Genomic DNA, 19961 nt, shown 5'->3' on the forward strand with positions numbered 1-19961 from the left:
GTAGGTTCCGCAGACTACTAGGTTGCCTAAAAGCTATCATTGGAGGCTCAGGGAAAATCTTGGACAGTTTGGAATTCTTTTCAACTGATTTCCAATGCTCACGAATGACACCAAAGCTGTTTTTGAGAGATGGGTGATAAGTAAGAACACATGGAGTCCTTTTATTTTTCTTTTTAACTTTGTATTCCAATAGTTCACTCCTCGGAATTGACTCCGCTTTCTGAAAGCTTTTTTTGATATTTCTGTGTTTGTAGCCCCTTTTCTGCAAGCGAGTTTCAAGTTTACGCAGTTGTCTTTTAGTTGTTTCTGTGTTGGAGCATATTCGCTTGACTCTAAGTGCCTGACTGTATGGGATGCTCTTGGTAAGATGAGCAGGATGGCAACTTTTAGGGGACAAATATTGATGAGTGTCAGTAGGCTTAGAATATAAATCTGTAGATATGATGCCCTCTGTGAGCGAACTTGAAGTATCGAGGAAGGCGATTTTGGATTTAGACTTCTCATGAGTAAATTTGATACTAGGATGTATGTTGTTGGCATGAGTGATAAAAGTGTCTAAATCCTCGTCGCTTTTGTTCCATTTCATATCCACATCATCTATAAATCTAAACCAGGAAAGCGGTTTTTCGATGGAAGTTTCAAGGAGTTGTTTCTCTAATTTGCCCATAAGTATGTTGGCATATGACGGAGCCATTTTGGTGCCCATGGCAGTTCCATTTACTTGCAAATAATGATCTCCATCAAAAGTAAAGTTGTTTTTCTTAAGTACCAGCGTGAGCATTTTGACCAGGCATTCAGTAGGTGGATATTTTACTGGTCTGGAATTCCAAACTTCTTTGCATGCATCGATGCCATCTGCATGTGGAATATTAGTGTAGAGGGAGGTAACATCCATGGAAACAAGAGTCGTGTCGGAGGGGAGTGGGTTTAAGGCCTGCATTTTTCTAAGATAATCGGTTGTATCTTTGATGTGAGATGGTAAGTCTTCAACATGTTGACGACGATGGAAGTCAACAAATTCCGATATTTTTTCCGTCGGATGACCGTTCGCTGAAACTATAGGTCTTCCTGGGTTATTGGCCTTATGAATTTTAGGTAATAGATAAAATCTGCCCGGTTTTGGGTTTTCTGGTTTCAAATATTCAAGAGTTTTGTCATCGATGAAACCAACGTCATGCATTTCTACCAAACTATTAGTAATATCTCTGCTAAAAGATGTAGTAGGATCAGAGTCTAGTTTTTGGTAGAACCTTGCATCGCTAAGTTGTCGTTCAGCCTCTTGAATATAGGCAGTTTTATTCATGACAACCACTGCACTGCCCTTGTCTGTAGGTTTAATGACGATATTGTTGTTAGATCGTAAGTTTTTTCAGTGCAGTCCGTTCTTCATTGGTAAGATTGTCAAAAGGTTTATTGTTATTTTTAGTATTTTTAATAATGTCCGACTTAAAGTTATCAATAAAAGATTCCAAGGTAGCATTTTTGCTCGGTCTAGGGATCCAAGAACTCTTTTTAATAAATTTGTAGTTGTTCTCTACTTCTGAAATTTCTGAGTCCCCATCCGCGATTATTATGTTATCCTCCTTCGGCGCGAAATATTCCTTAATACGTAGACTTCTAGCAAAATTGTCAAGGTCTTCCTCTACCTGCTCCTGTCAATGACACCAAATCTTTTATTGATAACTTTAAGTCGGACATTATTAAAAATACTAAAAATACTTGAATATTTGAAACCAGGAAACCCAAAACCGGGCAGATTTTATCTATTACCTAAAATTCATAAGGCCAATAACCCAGGAAGACCTATAGTTTCAGCGAACGGTCATCCGACGGAAAAATATCGGAATTTGTTGACTTCCATCTTCGTCAACATGTTGAAGACTTACCATCTCACATCAAAGATACAACCGATTATCTTAGAAAAATGCAGGCCTTAAACCCACTCCCCTCCGACACGACTCTTGTTTCCATGGATGTTACCTCCCTCTACACTAATATTCCACATGCAGATGGCATCGATGCATGCAAAGAAGTTTGGAATTCCAGACCAGTAAAATATCCACCTACTGAATGCCTGGTCAAAATGCTCACGCTGGTACTTAAGAAAAACAACTTTACTTTTGATGGAGATCATTATTTGCAAGTAAATGGAACTGCCATGGGCACCAAAATGGCTCCGTCATATGCCAACATATTTATGGGCAAATTAGAGAAACAACTCCTTGAAACTTCCATCGAAAAACCGCTTTCCTGGTTTAGATTTATAGATGATGTGGATATGAAATGGAACAAAAGCGACGAGGATTTAGACACTTTTATCACTCATGCCAACAACATACATCCTAGTATCAAATTTACTCATGAGAAGTCTAAATCCAAAATCGCCTCCTTCGATACTTCAAGTTCGCTCACAGAGGGCATCATATCTACAGATTTATATTCTAAGCCTACTGACACTCATCAATATTTGTCCCCTAAAAGTTGCCATCCTGCTCATCTTACCAAGAGCATCCCATACAGTCAGGCACTTAGAGTCAAGCGAATATGCTCCAACACACAAACAACTAAAAGACAACTGCGTAAACTTGAAACTCGCTTGAAGAAAAGGGGCTACAAACACAGAAATATCAAAAAAAGCTTTCAGAAAGCGGAGTCAATTCCGAGGAGTGAACTATTGGAATACAAAGTTAAAAAGAAAAATAAAAGGACTCCATGTGTTCTTACTTATCACCCATCTCTCAAAAACAGCTTTGGTGTCATTCGTGAGCATTGGAAATCAGTTGAAAAGAATTCCAAACTGTCCAAGATTTTCCCTGAGCCTCCAATGATAGCTTTTAGGCAACCTAGTAGTCTGCGAAACCTACTAGTGCGGGCTGAAGTGTCTGATAATAGAAGTACTCCTGGAAAATGTCGTTCGTGTGGAGAAAAACGCTGCAAATGCTGTTTACAGATGCAGCATTCGTCAACATTTCACAGTAAGGCAACCGAAAATAACTATAAGATATTTTGCAATGTTACCTGCAAAAGTATGAATGTTATTTACATACTTGAATGTTCGGTTTGTGGCCTCCAATATGTTGGTGAGTCAAAGCAGCATTTCCACAAACGCCTCAATGGCCATAGGAGTGATATCTCGAAGAAGCCACTTCTTCCAGTCTCTCAGCACTTCAGACAGTCGGATCACAAACTTGATGACTTTAACCGCATGAAAATTCTAGTGATTGAACATAACATTCACTGGAGTGATACACAGCGACAGGTTCGGGAAAGCTTTTGGATAAAGGAATTTAATGTACATCACCCAAACGGCATCAATAAGAAATACTAACAGTCTTGATTTTCACTAATTTTTATTATTAATATACACAGTCACGTATATTGATTTATAGTGTTTTGTTTAAATTATGATGTTCAGGATTAAAATCAATCGACTAAAACTTACCTGTATTATTACTGATCTATTTTCACACCTTGTACATTATGTATCAGTATTGTTAAAACTTGTGACACAAGAAGAAGGCCATTTGTTGAGCCGAAATATTTGTCAACACGATTTTATAACAACATTTTCGTTTAATAACACCTTATATCAGTACCGTTGTGCAAATCTTTAGACTGATATAATGTTTTTCCTTATCTGCAAAGTATCGCCTATTCTAGACGATCCGGTACATAGTAAATTTGCTGGTTGGTCCTTTTTATAGACTTTTATGTATATATATATATATATATATTCGTTTATATTTTTATATATATATATAGACTCGTTTATATTTTTTTGTTTGGGCTTTGTATCATATTTTCTCTCCAGTTCATATAACCGTTCATCCTATATTAAGTCTTTAAATTCAAGAGTTTATCTAAAAATGAGGGTACTTTTTTTCTAAAAATGAGGATACTTTTTATATGGCCTTCCAAATACCGTTTCGACCCCTAACATCACTGAAGAGACATTTATTGTCGAAATCCGGATCTGTTGTACTAAAATATATTGACACCGTATGTTTGTGGCATAACATCGCGGCCACAAGTTTAAAAAGTTTTTCTGTTTAGTATTAAATTTATTTCAAGATCCATTTGGTACATCTTGTGATCAATTTTATTTGGCAATCGCCAATGGCAGTCAGCAGGGTTAAAGAAGATCAGTTGTTTGACCTGTGAGTCAAATGCGTTTTGTTTAAATATAATTTTTCACTTTTTTTTGTCTTTTGGAAAATGTTGTTTGTGCTGTTTTTAGACCCTTCTACAACGAAATTTGTTTAACATGCACACGTACAAAAATTGCGGTTTTTGTCCAACGCAATCATAGGTTTGAACGTAGTTTTCAATTTAGACTCGTTTCTATATATAAATTCTTAAATACAACTAGTTTTTTTGATCATCAAACTGTACTTTTTTGCATGTATTTCAGAGCTGTAAAAATTGTAAAATTATCCAGATTTTGCTTAAAAGACTTGAAGATATTAAGAATTTGTTTAAACAGCTGCCTTTTAGCATCAACAAATTTCACAGTATTATGAAAAATAAGACTCAACTATTATAATTGCTTTACACATTATATTCTTCTTTTCCAATATGGAAATTAAATTGTATCAATCTTTCATTTCTGTAAAAAGATATAGTCCGAGGTAAGTTTTTTTTTACAAAGACAAGCTGAAGTCTATCAGATCTCATTTTAGATAATAGTTATCAAAAGTACCAGGATTATAATTTTATACGCCAGACGCGCGTTTCGTCTACATAAGACTCATCAGTGACACTCAGATCAAAATAGTTAAAAAGCCAAATAAATAGAAAGTTGAAGAGCATTGAGGATCCAAAATTCCAAAAAGTTGTGCCAAATACGGCTAAGGTAATCTACTCCTAGGGTAAGAAAATCTATAGTATTTCGAAAAATTCAAAGTTTTGTAACCAGAAAATTTATGAAAATAACCATATAATTGATATTCATGTCAACACCGAAGTGCTGACTGCTGGGCTAAAAGTATTTAATCAGGAAATACTGTAGTTTATCAGATCTGATGTTAGATAATATAACACAATTAGGGCAAGCTGTAGTTTATCAGATCTAATTCTAGATAATATTAAATAATCAGGGCAAGATTTAGTTTATCAGATCTCAAGGTAAATGAAAGTATAAAATCAGGGCTAGCTGTAGTTTAATCAGATCTTATAATAGATAATAGTATATAATAAGGACAAGATGTAGTTTATCCGATCTCCATCTAGATAATAGTCAGCTTGTTCATACAAAGGAGAAGCTGTCGTTTATCAGATCTCATTCTAGAAAATAGTATATAATAAGGACAAGCTGTAGTGTATCCAATCGCATTCAAGATAATGGTCAGATAGTATATGATAAGGACAAGCTGTAGTTTATCAAATCTCATTCTAGAAAAAAAGTATCTAATCAGGAAAATCAGTAGTTTATCAGGTCTCATTCTAGAAAAAAAGTATCTAATCAGGAAAAGCAGTATTTTATCAGGTCTCATTCTAGAAAAAAAGTATCTAATCAGGAAAAGCAGTAGTTTATCAGGTCTCATTCTTGACAAAAGTATATAATCAGGGCAAGCTGGAGTTTATCAGATCTCATTCTAGATACTAATATATAATCAGGAAACGATGTAGTTTATCAAATCTCATTCTTTATAAAAGCATTTAATCAGGACAAGCTTTTGTTTTATCAAGTCTCATTCTAGATAATAGTTTATAATTCTGAAAAGTTGTAGCTGAGATTATCAAACTGTGGAAATTTTCAAGTGTGTACAGTCCTGCTACGAAAAACATTACATACCTGATTTACACAGTATACATCTATATCTGTTCTTTCTAATAACAGTTTGACTGTGTCAAAATATCCCCGTTTAACAGCTGAGTGTAAGGGAGAGTCGCCTTTCTGAAAACAATAGTGCATTGATCACAGAAATAGTCGAAGGTATAGATATGAACATTTTTATAGAAATTAGTCTAATAAAAAAATAAGAAAAACTAGCCAACAATACGCAAAACCAACTTATTTGGGTACCGTGTTTGCAGGAAAGTTTCATGATGTTTTATGGAACATCCTTTTTTTTATTAACTAAATTAAAAGGATGAAAATTCAAGGATCTAAAAAAAAGACGACAGTAGTATACCGCTTTTTTATAATCATAATTCGATTAAGCAAAGTAAATAAATCCGAGGAAACCACATCAACTATAAGAAGTAAACAACAGAACAGCAAAAGAACACTGACCTAAACCAGGGAAACGCTAACAAAAATAGAAACGGACGGTTTGATAACAACTGTCATATTCCTCATTTGGTAAAGGACATTTTAAGAAAAAAAGGTGTGTTAATTTTCTTTATTTGCATCTATATTTTTTTCGTTTTTAATAGCGTTTGGACCATGTTTAGGTGTCCATCTTTAACAGCTGTGGTTAAAGGAGTGTAACCATACTGAAATAATTGGTTGCAATGTTCACACATTTTTTTGTAGTATCATACGGACGTAGAAAACTATCAACTTTATTGGAATATTTCGATTAGAAAGTTACTATGAGGTTACAATACACGCGATAAACCAATGAATTTGGCGACCAATTAACAATCGCAACTGAAACTCTACATTTGCAGCAATGGTATAAATTCGTAATGAAAACATGCGTATTGCAAAGTGTTGTCACTGTTGTTTTTTAGCCATGGTTTTGTTAGTTTATTTTAGATTGATGAAGTTTTACTGTACATCTGGTATATATCGTCCCTCTTTTGTAACAGTTCCAACTCTGGAAGGATTTGTTTTAAATATAAATCGACAACAAAAACGCACCGAGAAGGTTGCCACAGTTATAATATGACTGATGAAACTTCTCAAAATTTGGTACAGTCGTTAATTTATAACTGTTGTAATGCAAAAAAACGTCGAAACAGTAAGAAATAAATTATTTAAATGCCGAAAATGTTGATACATATATAATTTGTATCCTAAGAGAAAATGCTAACAATTAATTTATAATGTTTTCAATTCCCAAAACGTTTTCAGTTTGAAACTAATGCACCTTGAGCAACATTAAAGAACTGTTAAAAAAAGAAACAACTGTCACAACAACCTACTACATTGGTTTGAAACTGCTTGAAAAAAACATAATATCTTATGATATTTGCCACTGGGCGTTTCATAATTCGTTGTTAATGTGTTGAGTGATTTTTTTTGTGTGTGTATTTCATTGTTTTCTACCTAACATCTCTTCGAGAGAAACAAAAGATTCAGCACTTGATGCACTATTTAACAACAAATTCAAATGGGTGTCATAATTTTCCAGATTTATTCTTAGTATTTATTTCCTTTGTTTTTTCTAACATTTTTGTTAATTTCAGCTGCTCGCATCTCGAAAAACTAGATAAAGTACCCTCAATTTCTATTTTTTTCTGTGTATTTATACACGCATATATATGCAGAGTAGTTCATTCAGACAAATTGTCTTATTTTAATACCTACACATATAAACGATTGTAATCCCCTTTAAAAGTGTCCTGTACCAAGTCAGGAAGATGGCCATTGTTATAATATTGTTCGTTTCTGTGTGTGTGTTGCATTTTAACGTTGAGTCGTTTCTGTTTTCTCTTATTTTTGAGATAAGACGTGGCACGGTACTTGTCTATCCCATATTCATGTATTCGGTTTTGATGTTATATTTGTTATTCTTGTGGTGTATTGTCTGTTGCTTGGTCCGTTTCTGTGTGCTGTTGCGTTTCGGTGTTGTGTCGTTGTTCTCCTCTTATATTTAATGCGTTTCCCTCAGTTTTGGTTTGTTGCCCCGATTTTGTTTTTTGTCCATGGATTTATGAGATTTGAACAGCGGTATACTACTGTTGCCTTTATGTATATAATCGGTTGTATCGATAATAGATAGTACATCAAATAAAGAAAGTACTTATAACGTTCGATTACGATGAACCCTAGATTGTTTTCGTCGGCAACATAGGGTTATTTAATAGATTGGTATGCATAACAAATGTAAATATTAAAAAAAATCTTAAAGATCTCATTTATTACAAAACTTGAATTTAAGCTGCGAAATCGCAAGTAGTGAGAGAATAGTGGTACATTTTTAATACAAAAAAACATGTCTGTGTGTTAATGGTTGTGCAAGATGAATAATAGCAACTTAAACAGTTTAAATTGACACCCATACAAATTAGAAGTACCCCATACCTTATTCTGTTGATTTGGGTCTATACGTGAGATTTTTAATAGCAATTGGACAATTTTAAGTTGTCCTCTTCTAGCAGCTATGTGTAAAACAGTGTCCCCATCCTGAAACATAAAGATTGAATTATATTCAGTATTTACGCAAAAATGTAAACAATACATGAGCCTGCTTGATATTCAGTTTAATACCAACATTATATTACTGGTAGGTTAAAGATACAACCAATGTTGTCGGTTTTAACAAACTATGTCATTAAATAAGTAATATGTAAGAGTTATGTTGAAAACTCTTTGTGAAAGTTAAATTTGATGGTTGTTGATGAGATATTATTCCAACTGACTCGATTTGTCAATTAAATCCGTGTTTGTCTCTATGCAACAACCATTCCCAAAAGCAAACGGATTCGAAAAAAAACCAGACGATTGGAAAGCCGTAGCATAACTTTACTTCTTCCTTTTTCTCTGAGTAGTAAGTTTATTGTAGGATGGGTACATACAATACTATGTGAAAATGTGTTTGATAATTTTCTAAGCCGATTGTTCCACAACTGAAAAGTAGTACATTCCATACCTTATATGTTCTTGATGGATCTATAGTTGTTCTTGCTATTAATAATTTGGCTATTTCGAATAGTTCTGTTTTTACAGCCAAGTCAAATGGAGTGTTCCCATCCTAAAGTAGAATGTACGAGTATATATAAATAAATTTGTAATAGTTATCAAAGGTACCAGGATTATAATTTAGTACGCCAGACGCGCGTTTCGTCTACATAAGACTCATCAGTGACGCTCATATCAAAATATTTATAAAGCCAAACAAGTACGAAGTTGAAGAGCATTGAGAATCCAAAATTCCAAAAAGTTGTGCCAAATACAGCTAAGGTTATTTATTCCTGGGATAAGAAAATCCTTAGTTTTTCGAAAAATTCAAAGTTTTGTAACCAGTAAATTTATAAAAATGACCACATAATTGATATTCATGTCAACACCGAAGTGTTGACTACTGGGTAAACCGTTTTAAAGACAAAAGGTAAATCACAGAATAATTTAATTCAGAAAAACAAAGAAAATCTGAAATGATATCTCTTTCGTTAATGAAGTCTTGTTCGAACAGACATGTGTAATGCATTCATAACCGACATGAGTGTCTGGAGATAATCATTAACTCTAGACAGGAATATTTGTCCAATAAGATTGATATCAAGCGCACAACCTCGGTGTTGATTGGCTAGTCATTCAGTGGATGATTTGTTTAAACTATCGCCCACCGAGGCCATAGAAAAAACTCATTTAAGTACGTTGTGTATGTATATATGTGTATTACAGTTTTACTTGTTGAATTTTTTTACTATTTTTTTATATTCAATACTTGCAAAAATAGACACAAAATTGGAAATTGCATTTACTCCTTTGTTTTGCTATTAACCTTAGTTTGTAATCTTAAATGCCACACTATTGTTTTTTTTTTGTGAATTCTAGTAAGTACTAAATATGTATGCATTGTGGTTTTATTTGTAGGATTTTGTACGTATTTTTGTTAGAAATATTTGAAGTAAACATGAAAAATACGTGGATTAGATAACTTCATTATGCCCCATTTTGGTTTTTGAGACTTTTACATGAATGATTTTCAAACATCCCTTTCCGTATTTGAAATGATGACTAATATAAAAAAGAAGATTTGGTATGATTGCCAATGAGACAACTATTCACAAAAGACTAACATGACACAAACATTAACAACTATAGGTCACCATACGGCCTTCAACAATGAGCAAACCCCATACCGCATAGTCAGCTATAAAAGGTTACTTTTCACATAAGATTACATGTGAAAATAAGTATATATATCATTACACGTGTTGTCCGTTTTATTTGTTCTTCCTCAAAGATGAGTGTAATACTAGTTTATGAATATTCATATAGATCAGCATCAGCAAACAATATATTGGTTGCATTGACAACAAGAATCGTAGCAAGAGAAAAGAATAGTTTTGAATATCAATTGAACATAAATTTACATACAACATTTGGTCAAAATCTGGTCAGTAACTATTATCATTTATTGCTGTATCTATCAAATACAGGTTCAAGAGTTTTAGACTCGTATTGTTTGATCTTTAAAAACATGATTTTTTTCATTCCCGCCCAAAATAAAACGCAAAAATGAAAAACGTTTACAGTATTAAAAACAATCTACCAGTGATTTCTTCGTGAAAATTTTAAGAAGAAAATTGTCATGTGTACTCTTCAAAATAAAGCATCAAAAAGTGTATGTCACCGACCTTTCAAAAAAGTTATGAGCAATTTTCATGTTTTTTTCTCGTTCGTTTTGAAGAAAAGAGTTGTCTTTCTTCAAAACATTGCATCTGACGTCATAGCACAATCTTTCCTTGCTGGTGCAATATTTGAAACAAAATCTCATATTGCATTGGACGTTTGAATCCAACACGTATAACAACTATATTCACCGACTGTATTATCCGGTAATACAATAGATTACATACATGTATCAGAATGTTGTTGCCGCACAATATATTATTAACCTTCAAAAACACCATTCATTTGAATGGTAAATTGTTTGAAATAACCTTTCACGCCGCTTTTGTTAGGAAAGTCTTGTTTTCTCCTCTGTACCTCATTAGCAAAGTTATTGAAAAAAAAAATGAAAGATGGCACTGGCTAACTTACAGAGTATATGACTATATCAGACTAGATGTGTCTTTTTTCCCCCGTCAATTTCAGAAGTATGCCGTAACAAACTCATTCGCGACTGTTGACAGACGGACATACAAAAGTATGGACTTATTTATACCATTCTTTTCCCGACTAAGACGAACGCATAGAAGTTATTCCAGCTAGTTTGTGAATTCATTATTTCTGACTATTTCAGATTTAACTTTAAGGAAATTAAAATTATAGATTTAATATATGAATTTTTAGATATCTACCATAAAATGCAATCCCTATTATTACTACCTCACGTGGTTTGAATAAACCAGACAGTAAATATAAAATACAAAACGTTTTTAATTCAAGAAATAATTTATCCAACAGGATAAAATATTATAAATCTAAATTGCTCATTTTTGAAATTAAAACATTTTAGACAAGGTTGTTGCCGGCATTGAAAATCGAAATTTGTTTTCAATCTTTCATAGTTGTAAAGCTCAATGAAAGAGAGATATTTTATCCCGGATATTTTATGTTGGATATTATTCTTCACTAGTAGTACGATTTCAGTCTGACACGGTCATTTTGGTCTGATCATATCTTAATTGACTGGATTTACCGCTAGAGGAAAACGTCAAGACTTGTAAGATCGTTAAGTCTCCGTTCCGATCGATAGTCTCATTAGGTAAATCAGTCCGTTAAGACATGTCAAGATAATGCAGACTAAATCTTCTAGCGAGCTGTTTAGATCCGTTACGACCGTGTCAGACCAAAACAGACCATGAATACAAAGTGTAGTCAAGATGTTGTCAGACCGTGTCCAGTTGCGTTCAGATTTTAATAATTTGGACACAAAACGAGTGAAACTTTCCCATTGTTTATCAAGGGTTGCTCCCCTTTTAAGAATAAAATGAAAATTAGAATGAAGACGTTTTTTTTTATCTGAAAGTGTACCACGTCCCCTTAATCATGGTAATTAAATAAAACAAATATCTATTTTAATTCTAACTTCTTCCTATTTAATTATTTAACATTGTTTATATATTTTAAAAAGTAGCTCAAAGTCATACTGCTGCACAAATCGCCGCGAATTGACTAAAAAAAATCAACAGATTGCCGAAATAACATTTATTTATTGAATATAAGCACCTGAACCTTTATATGTAATGGTTTACAAGTGATTGCAATACGTTTATGCAATTACAGACTGTCGTAAGTGGTGAAAAATTTGTCATCTTGTCGCAACAGATCATTTTTACACCCTTATTAAATAATTACGGATGTCGGCCGTGAATACTTGAAAACGTGATCTTAATATGTATAATTAAATTTAAGATGTAACATTTTATAATATTCTAAATGAATGCATTCTCAATTTACTTTTAATTTTACCTATATAAATTGCATTTAAGTACATTTGAGGCATGGACAAAATATATATATATAACTACGTCTTTTATTGTTTTCTGTTTATTGTCATGACATTGTCCGTTCATTTTTACCAGACTCATGCGCTTGACTTTCCATCTTTATTTTATAATGTGTCTATAATTCGAGAGCCTTTTATAAAAAAAATATTACATACCAGATGACTTCGTTAAAAAATAAAGTTTAAATATTATAGCAAAAAAAGGCTTATAAGGTCATTCAACATTTTTGAAATAGGTTTGATAAGTTATCAAGAAAATGAGTATACATCAGTGTACCTGAAGTACATTTACAGACCAGGTTATATATATATATATTACATGAATACAGCATAATAAAGCTGGTTTAGTTTGAATTACTAACCATTAGGGACATTTTCCGACGATAATTAATCAAATCTGACAAGTTTTTATTAAAAACGGAAAATAATTCTACGCCCGTAAACGATTCAACGTTACCGTACCCTCTTTACTTTTGTTGCATTCATGTCATATGTCGGCAGTGTCAGCGCTCCTAATGGCAAACTTATTTTACACAAAATCGTTGACATGGTAGAAGGAAACTACAGTACAATAAAAGCTGAGCTGGAAATTACAATTGGTGAGTAGAAATGAATAATATTTTAAAACATGCCTATCAGACATGAGAATAATCATTGATCCGGCCACACAGGCACTTGTTTCTATCCATAGGAAGACCCACTAGCAACGTAAATTGGTCTTCCTATGGATAGAAACAAGTGCCTGTATCCGGCCAAGTGTTTGAAGGAAAAATGTTTACATTTGTTACATTTGTGCATACAGGTATGAATCGACTTTATAATACACCACACTCTTGCACAGTAATTTGTTCAAAGGCAAAGTAAGAGAAAAATTGTTCCTGTGATTGGAACCCCCCCTTTTTTTGGAAGATCAATGCATGATTTGAAAAGGTGCATATAAACTATGGTTAAAAAGGGCTGGATCCACATCTGTTTATTGCCTAACATGTGCTGTATTCACACTGGTTTGGTTGTGAGGGATGGCCTATTACAAGACCTAATCCCCTGATCGAGTAACCCTACATATTCAAATGTATTGTATGTTAATGTATTGATAACTGTCACGTCTTAAAAGTGTTTTTTTTTTGGTTCATTTCTACAAACCTGCTATTGTTATGTAATGGCCATTACTATAAACTAATGTCAAGTAATGGGCATTAACATTTAAATTATGGCTGGTAATGGGCATTACTATATAAAGCATGTAACGTAATGGATAATTACTAAGGTGTTGTTCGAAATAATGGCCATTTGAATATAAACAGGCTATACATATAGATTGGTTAAGACATTGAATTGATTTAAATTATTTGCCATTAGTTTGATATTGTTGATATCATTAATGGTCATTTCTTTTTCTCTACAGAAAATAGTGCCAATTAGTATCTTAATGCCCATTAGTTTATTGAAAAGAACATTATTGCATTCAAAATAATGAAAAAGTCATGGTAATTTCATTATGGCTTATCATAATTTTGTATGTACATGACATCTTTTACAAGACCATTATTTATTTTCCGGCAAAATATTATTGGTGATTTTAATGGATTCATGAGATTAAATGGTTTGTTAATGGTTGATACATTTAAACTTAATGGATTTTAGATAGTTTGTTCTGCAGTAGTTTTTTGTATTTTAAAGACCTAATAATTATCATACTTTTGCTTGTACATCAGAAAGGATTAAACATTCATCTGCACAAATGTAAAACGAGGAAAATAATCAAAGACAATAACTTTTAAGCGATAAATGTTAAATGAATACTTCAAAAATCCACCCTTTCCCAGCTAATTGTGATTAAACCGACTGCACATATATCTTAGCATTATGTTTGTTTTGTCGCGTTTTGCTTTTTTACCTTTGAATATTTCAGTAAAATTGGAAAGTGTGTACAATTATTTTTTTAAACAACATTATATAGACATTGATATTGATGGTTGTATTTGCCTAATAACAAAGGTTAACTATATTAATAAGAACTGCATTCAATACCTCATTTACTTTGTTTGGATCTATATCTGTTCTATCTAACAACAATTTGACTATGCTTACACGTCCATATTCAACAGCTGAGTGTAAGGTATTGTTCCCGAACTAAAATAGAAATGTTCTGATTTTCATATTATTCATAAATAAAATAATAAGAAAAACCAGACTTTTACTGGTTTGTTATGTAGGTTAACAACTTGTTTATGTAAATCACTCTCTATTCGTTATGTTTACAGTGTCCAAATAAACAGTAATATATCTTTTTACCTTCTAAAAAGGTATCAAAATTGGATATAACATCTTTCTTTGCTTCTATGGAAATTTACGAACACATTGTATAAAAAAAATTAATCGTCGTGTGGTTGCTGGTGATCTCAAAAGATCATTGGATGATTTTAATGGTCATGACCTTTTTAGCTGACTGACTGTTATTCATGTAGTTCAATCTAAAGTCTTGCAAATGAGGCATTATTAATGCTCCACTTCTTTTACAGGTTATTTGAGTTGTCATAAGGAGTAAATAATAAATCTAATAAACAAACATGACAAATGTAAATTGTAGCAAAGCGTCGATATATTGATTTACTGGAAGAATGGTATGTTGTCCATCATTTAGGATTTTTGTATTTAATTGCAGTGCCTCACACTCGATTAATTATTATAATATTTAAAACGTAATCTAAAAAGAACATAATTATACAATTTTTATTATGGTGTAATACCAATGAACAGAATTCGTGACATCCAGTTTCATACGAAAGGGGGTTGGAAAGATGTTCCCTTGAATTTGAAAGTTGTAGCAAATCAACCCTGCATTTTATTGCAGACAAATATTTCTGAGTTATACATATCTTTCTTGGTTTGTCAAAGCAGAATTATTTTCGTATTTGGTGTTTCTATAAAATAGTTTTGAAACTTGGATGGTTATAATGCAATGAAATGTCAATTGAAATTTTCACTGAAATACTGGGACAGGATAAAACGGTACTGTCTTACAAGTCAAATTGAAGTGAGAGGTGCAGCTGGCAATGAAATCAGGTTTAATCCGCCATTTCAACCTTAAGAAATGTCTGTACCAAATCAGGACTACGACAGTTGTTTCCCACTTGTTTGACGTGTTTGTGCTTAAGATTTTTCTTTTTGATAAGGGACTTTCCGATCTGAATTTCCTTGAATTTCGGTATTTTTGATATTTTCATTTCACTCATGTCAAGTATATTGAGTTTCTTTATTTGCAAAAAAAGGGAATTCTGCAAAAATAAATTTAAATTACACATTTTAGAAAGACTAATAGCAGAACAAAATGGTGGTTAATCTTCTATTAAGGGAAGCTGCACATGCAGCATTGACAAACATAGTTTTTTTGTCAAATTAGAAAGAAATCATGCATATATGTCATGTGTATGTGCATTATTACATGTATGTGTATATAAATCAGGTTTGTTAAGGGAAATTGATGTGCAAATTATGCAATTGTTATGTAATGGGCATTACAATATAAATCATGTCAAGTAATGGGTATTACTATATAAATCATGTCAAGAAATGGGTATTAACATTTAAATGATATCAGGTAATAGGCATTACTATATACAGCATGCTAAGTATCTGGAATAAATATATAAATCATGTAAAGTAATGGACATTCATTAAGGTAGTGTTCTAAATAATGGCCATTCAAATATAAACAGGATATAGTACTACAAACTGATCAGAGTCTGAATTGACCAGTGTTTGTGATCGACAAGTAAAATCGATCACACATTTTACTCGACTAGTCTCGACATTGTCTCGACTGTACTTAACTGTACTTAAGTGTACTCGACTAGGTCTCGACTTTACTTAAATTGTCTGATTCAGAACTCGATGATCTTTGTGTAGTCTGAAATGGTCTTGACCAAGGCTCGACCTGTCTCCACCTGTCTTGATTAGTCTCGACCTGTCTCGACAAGTCTCGACTCAATCTCAACCAGTCTCGACCTGTCTAGACTAGTCTTGACCTTCAAATTTAGTTTTGACTGGTGTAAATCAGCCCATCTAACTAAATTAAATATTGATCTTATAAAATTCAAGCTTATTAGGTAGTTTGATTTATTGCTGTGAAATGAAAGACTTTAATTTTACAATAGGTAAAAATAAAAAGTATTATATTAATTCAGATAGGCATCTTTATTTTTTTTTTAGAACTTTTTGAAATCAACTTGAATGTTCATCAAACTATGCAGCTATCTTACGTATATATTAAGCTTACTGAATCCCATGTCAATTAGTTATTTGTAGTATTGCTGTACAATTCAAGAATGAATTTTATCTAGGTGAAAAAAGCTAGAATTTGCAGTTCTGACGAAATAGAAACAGTAAACTTTAATTTTTTTAATAACTTTTTTCAAATCAACTTAGATTTTCATCAAACTATGTCGCTATCTTAGCTATATATTAAGCTTACTGAATCCCAGGTCATTTTATTTTTTGTTGTATTGCTGTCAAATTCAAGAATTAATTCAATCTACGTAAAAAAAAACTAGGACTTGCAGTTTTGACAAAATAGTGATAGTACACTTTAATTATTTTGATTACTTTTTCAACTCAACTTTGATTTTCATCAAACTCTACAACTATCTTTGCAATATATTGCTCTTAGTGAATCATAGGTTATTTATGTGTGTGTTCTTCTGTCAAATTTGAGAATTTAATTGATCTAGGCCAAAAAGCTACGGTATTAGAATTATATCTTTCCTCATATATTATATTAATTTTTTGTTTTAACAAAAAAAAAGTGTCTGTTTTAAGATTTCATAATTTTTTCAAATCAGCTAAAACCACACAAACACCATTTTTTTTGGTTAAAACAAAAATTTAATATCATGAACTTTCATAAAAATCCTTGATAACCTTTACAAAAAAGAAATGTGTTTCAAAGTAACAGATACCATTTATTTAAATCAAATCTTAAAAATAGTATTTTGTTCAAATTTAATGACATGGCCCTATACATGGTTGAATTACATCAGAACATGTGAGTTTTACAGGTAAAAAGAAAGCCCTTTTTTTCTCAAACTCGTGTATTACTTATCTAGTGAATTAAAAAAGCCTTGCAATTTAGATTTAACAGGATGTTGCAACTTTGAATAAATGTTATTTAGAATTTAAAACTCTTTGATATATGATATTTTTAATAAGTTTGCCCCAAGCAGAAGGTATTGCTTTATAAATCAATACAAATCAGACAAACTATTTTGATAACTTCTTTAATGTTTCATCCCTTTTTGATATATTTATATAATATATATATCAAAAGGAATAAATTATTAAAGGAATTATATAATACTTTTTCCCAAATTTTGAGGAAAGATATATTTCTAAAATCGTCGCTTTTTGACTTAATTAATTAAATTTGACAGAAAAACACAAAACTAAACAACAATCTATGATTCAGTAAGATTAATTTATTGCAAAGATAGTTGTAGAGTTTGATGAAAATCTAAGTTGAATTGAAAAAATTAAAGTGTACTGTCACTATTTTGTTAAAACTGCAACTTCTATTTTTTTTACCTAGTTAAAAATCATTCTTAAATTTGACAGCAATACAGCAAACTTCATAACAACCTGGGATTTAGTAAGATTAATACATCACCAAGGTAGCTATACAATTCAGTGCTTACATGTACAAGCTCTTAAATTACCATTCTAGGGTTATGCCGCTTTACAAACGGAAATATTGCTGATCATTACCTCTAAACTCATTTTAATTTGAATGTTTGGCAGCTTCACTTTAACAGTTATTCAGTTATGTCCTGTTAGGCTTTGTTAGGCTATAAACTAGCGGGGGCATCATCTGTGTCCCTATGGACACATTCCCCATTTAGTTATTATGGGACCAGTTTTCAAGTTGGTCCAAATCGGGGTCTAAAATTAAACTTTGTTTGGATTAAACAAAAATTTAATTAAGGGGGGTTCCTTGATATGTTTTCACCAAAATCTGAGACATTCATGTCTTGATCACTACCTGGTCCTCAAACAAAAGAAGGGCGAAAGATACCAAAGGGACATTCGAACTCATGGATCAACAATAAACAATGCCATTGCCAAATAAGGAAAGGACAAACAGACAAATAATCGTACAAACGACACAATATATAACAAAAAAGACTCAGCAACACAACCTCCAGCAAAAACTGGGCGTGATCTTATGTGTTTAAAAAGAGTTAGCAGATCCTGCTTCATATGTGGCACTCTAAGCAAACTGACACTTAACAGCAAAGTATAAATGAACGAACGATTTGTATCTTTTAGCATTTGACTTGTTTTCCTTGATAGCATTTTTTTGACGTTTTAATATTAAAGAGTATTGAAAAGTTGTGTACATATATTACTAGCTACATCGTCTGCGAATTTTGAATTTAATGGTTGTCTGGGCTATATTAACAAAAGATGCCAACACTGACTAAAACTACATTTCGTACCTTATTTACTTTGTTTGGGTCTATAGCTGTTTGTTCTAATAACAATTTGACTATGTCAAGATATCCACCTTTAACAGCTAAGTGTATGAGAGTATCATCATCCTGAAAACAGTTGCAATAATCACAGTATTAAACGAAGGTATAAGAATGACAAACTTTACATAAATAATTTGATAATATCAATACATAACCTAAAGGTTACTAAACTCCAAGTAAATGGACCTATATATAGACTGTTGTAATTGTTTGGCTTTCTACACATTTTGATCTGCGCGTCAATAATGAGTCTTATGAAGAGGAAACGCGCGTTTGGCGTAATAAATTATAAGCCTGGTACCTTTGATAACTACTACATGTAATAATAAATTGCAATTCCTTTGAAACTGTTCATTTGAATAACGTTAATGACTTGTGTAGATAAAACAGGGTCAAGGCGACTTTCATTTCGAGTTCTTATTTTGTTAGAAGTCATGTGAAAAACAAAGTTCCCGTCATCAAATTTGAATGATGACATATTCAAAGTTCTAACACAAAAGCGTTGAAATTCATGGACCTAAATGATCTACTGTCGTTGGCCAGTTCAATTACCAGTTGATCGCATATATAAGTATTTAAATACGATTTTAGAATAAACCTTCTTTTAATTTTAAGGTTAAGTGTTAAGGCCAATGCTTAATCGGTATTGAACAATCTAATATTACCAGGAAAAAAAAACCAAGGTTAAAACTTTATAATATATATGTAACTTGTTCATGGGTTTCTGCTTGTAGAATTTTAAGAGCTTTACTCACATTATTAGATTTTGATCAGATCAATTTTATCAATAGAAACACGTAAATTATCTTATGCTGTTGTACAGTATACGATAAAAAAAAAATACATTTACCGTTTTGTTAATTTTTTTTTTTTTGGTTTTGAAAAAGCATACGATGTTTCAATCCCTATTGTTGATTTATCTGTACCAGGAACGCTCAAATCAATAATTTGAAAGTTATAGATAAATAAGTACCAAACAAAGTGAAGAGATGTATGACAAAAACGTTCAAATATATGACGACTTGTATTGGTACATATGTGAAGCCCCTTACAAGTCCCAAATAAACAACAATAAAGGCAACATAAAAAAATGTATCAAATTTTAATTATGAAATATTTCTTGACACCTTTTAAATCTCAA

At 32.1% G+C, this 19961-nt stretch overlaps 1 protein-coding gene across 1 annotated transcript in view; it reads right to left on the bottom strand.

Annotated features, from left to right (window-relative positions):
* Window positions 1–19961, bottom strand: part of LOC134727737 (uncharacterized) — a 162006-nt gene that overhangs the window by 123537 nt on the left and 18508 nt on the right. The window contains exons 9-10 of the mRNA XM_063592123.1: window positions 18785–18886; window positions 14325–14426 (exon numbers count right to left, since the gene is read on the bottom strand). Of these exons, the coding sequence (XP_063448193.1) occupies window positions 14325–14426; window positions 18785–18886 (204 nt within the window). The remainder of the gene's footprint in view (window positions 1–14324; window positions 14427–18784; window positions 18887–19961) is intronic.

The sequence above is a fragment of the Mytilus trossulus genome, chromosome 8 (genome assembly GCF_036588685.1).
Source record: "Mytilus trossulus isolate FHL-02 chromosome 8, PNRI_Mtr1.1.1.hap1, whole genome shotgun sequence".
NCBI classification, from domain to species: domain Eukaryota; kingdom Metazoa; phylum Mollusca; class Bivalvia; order Mytilida; family Mytilidae; genus Mytilus; species Mytilus trossulus.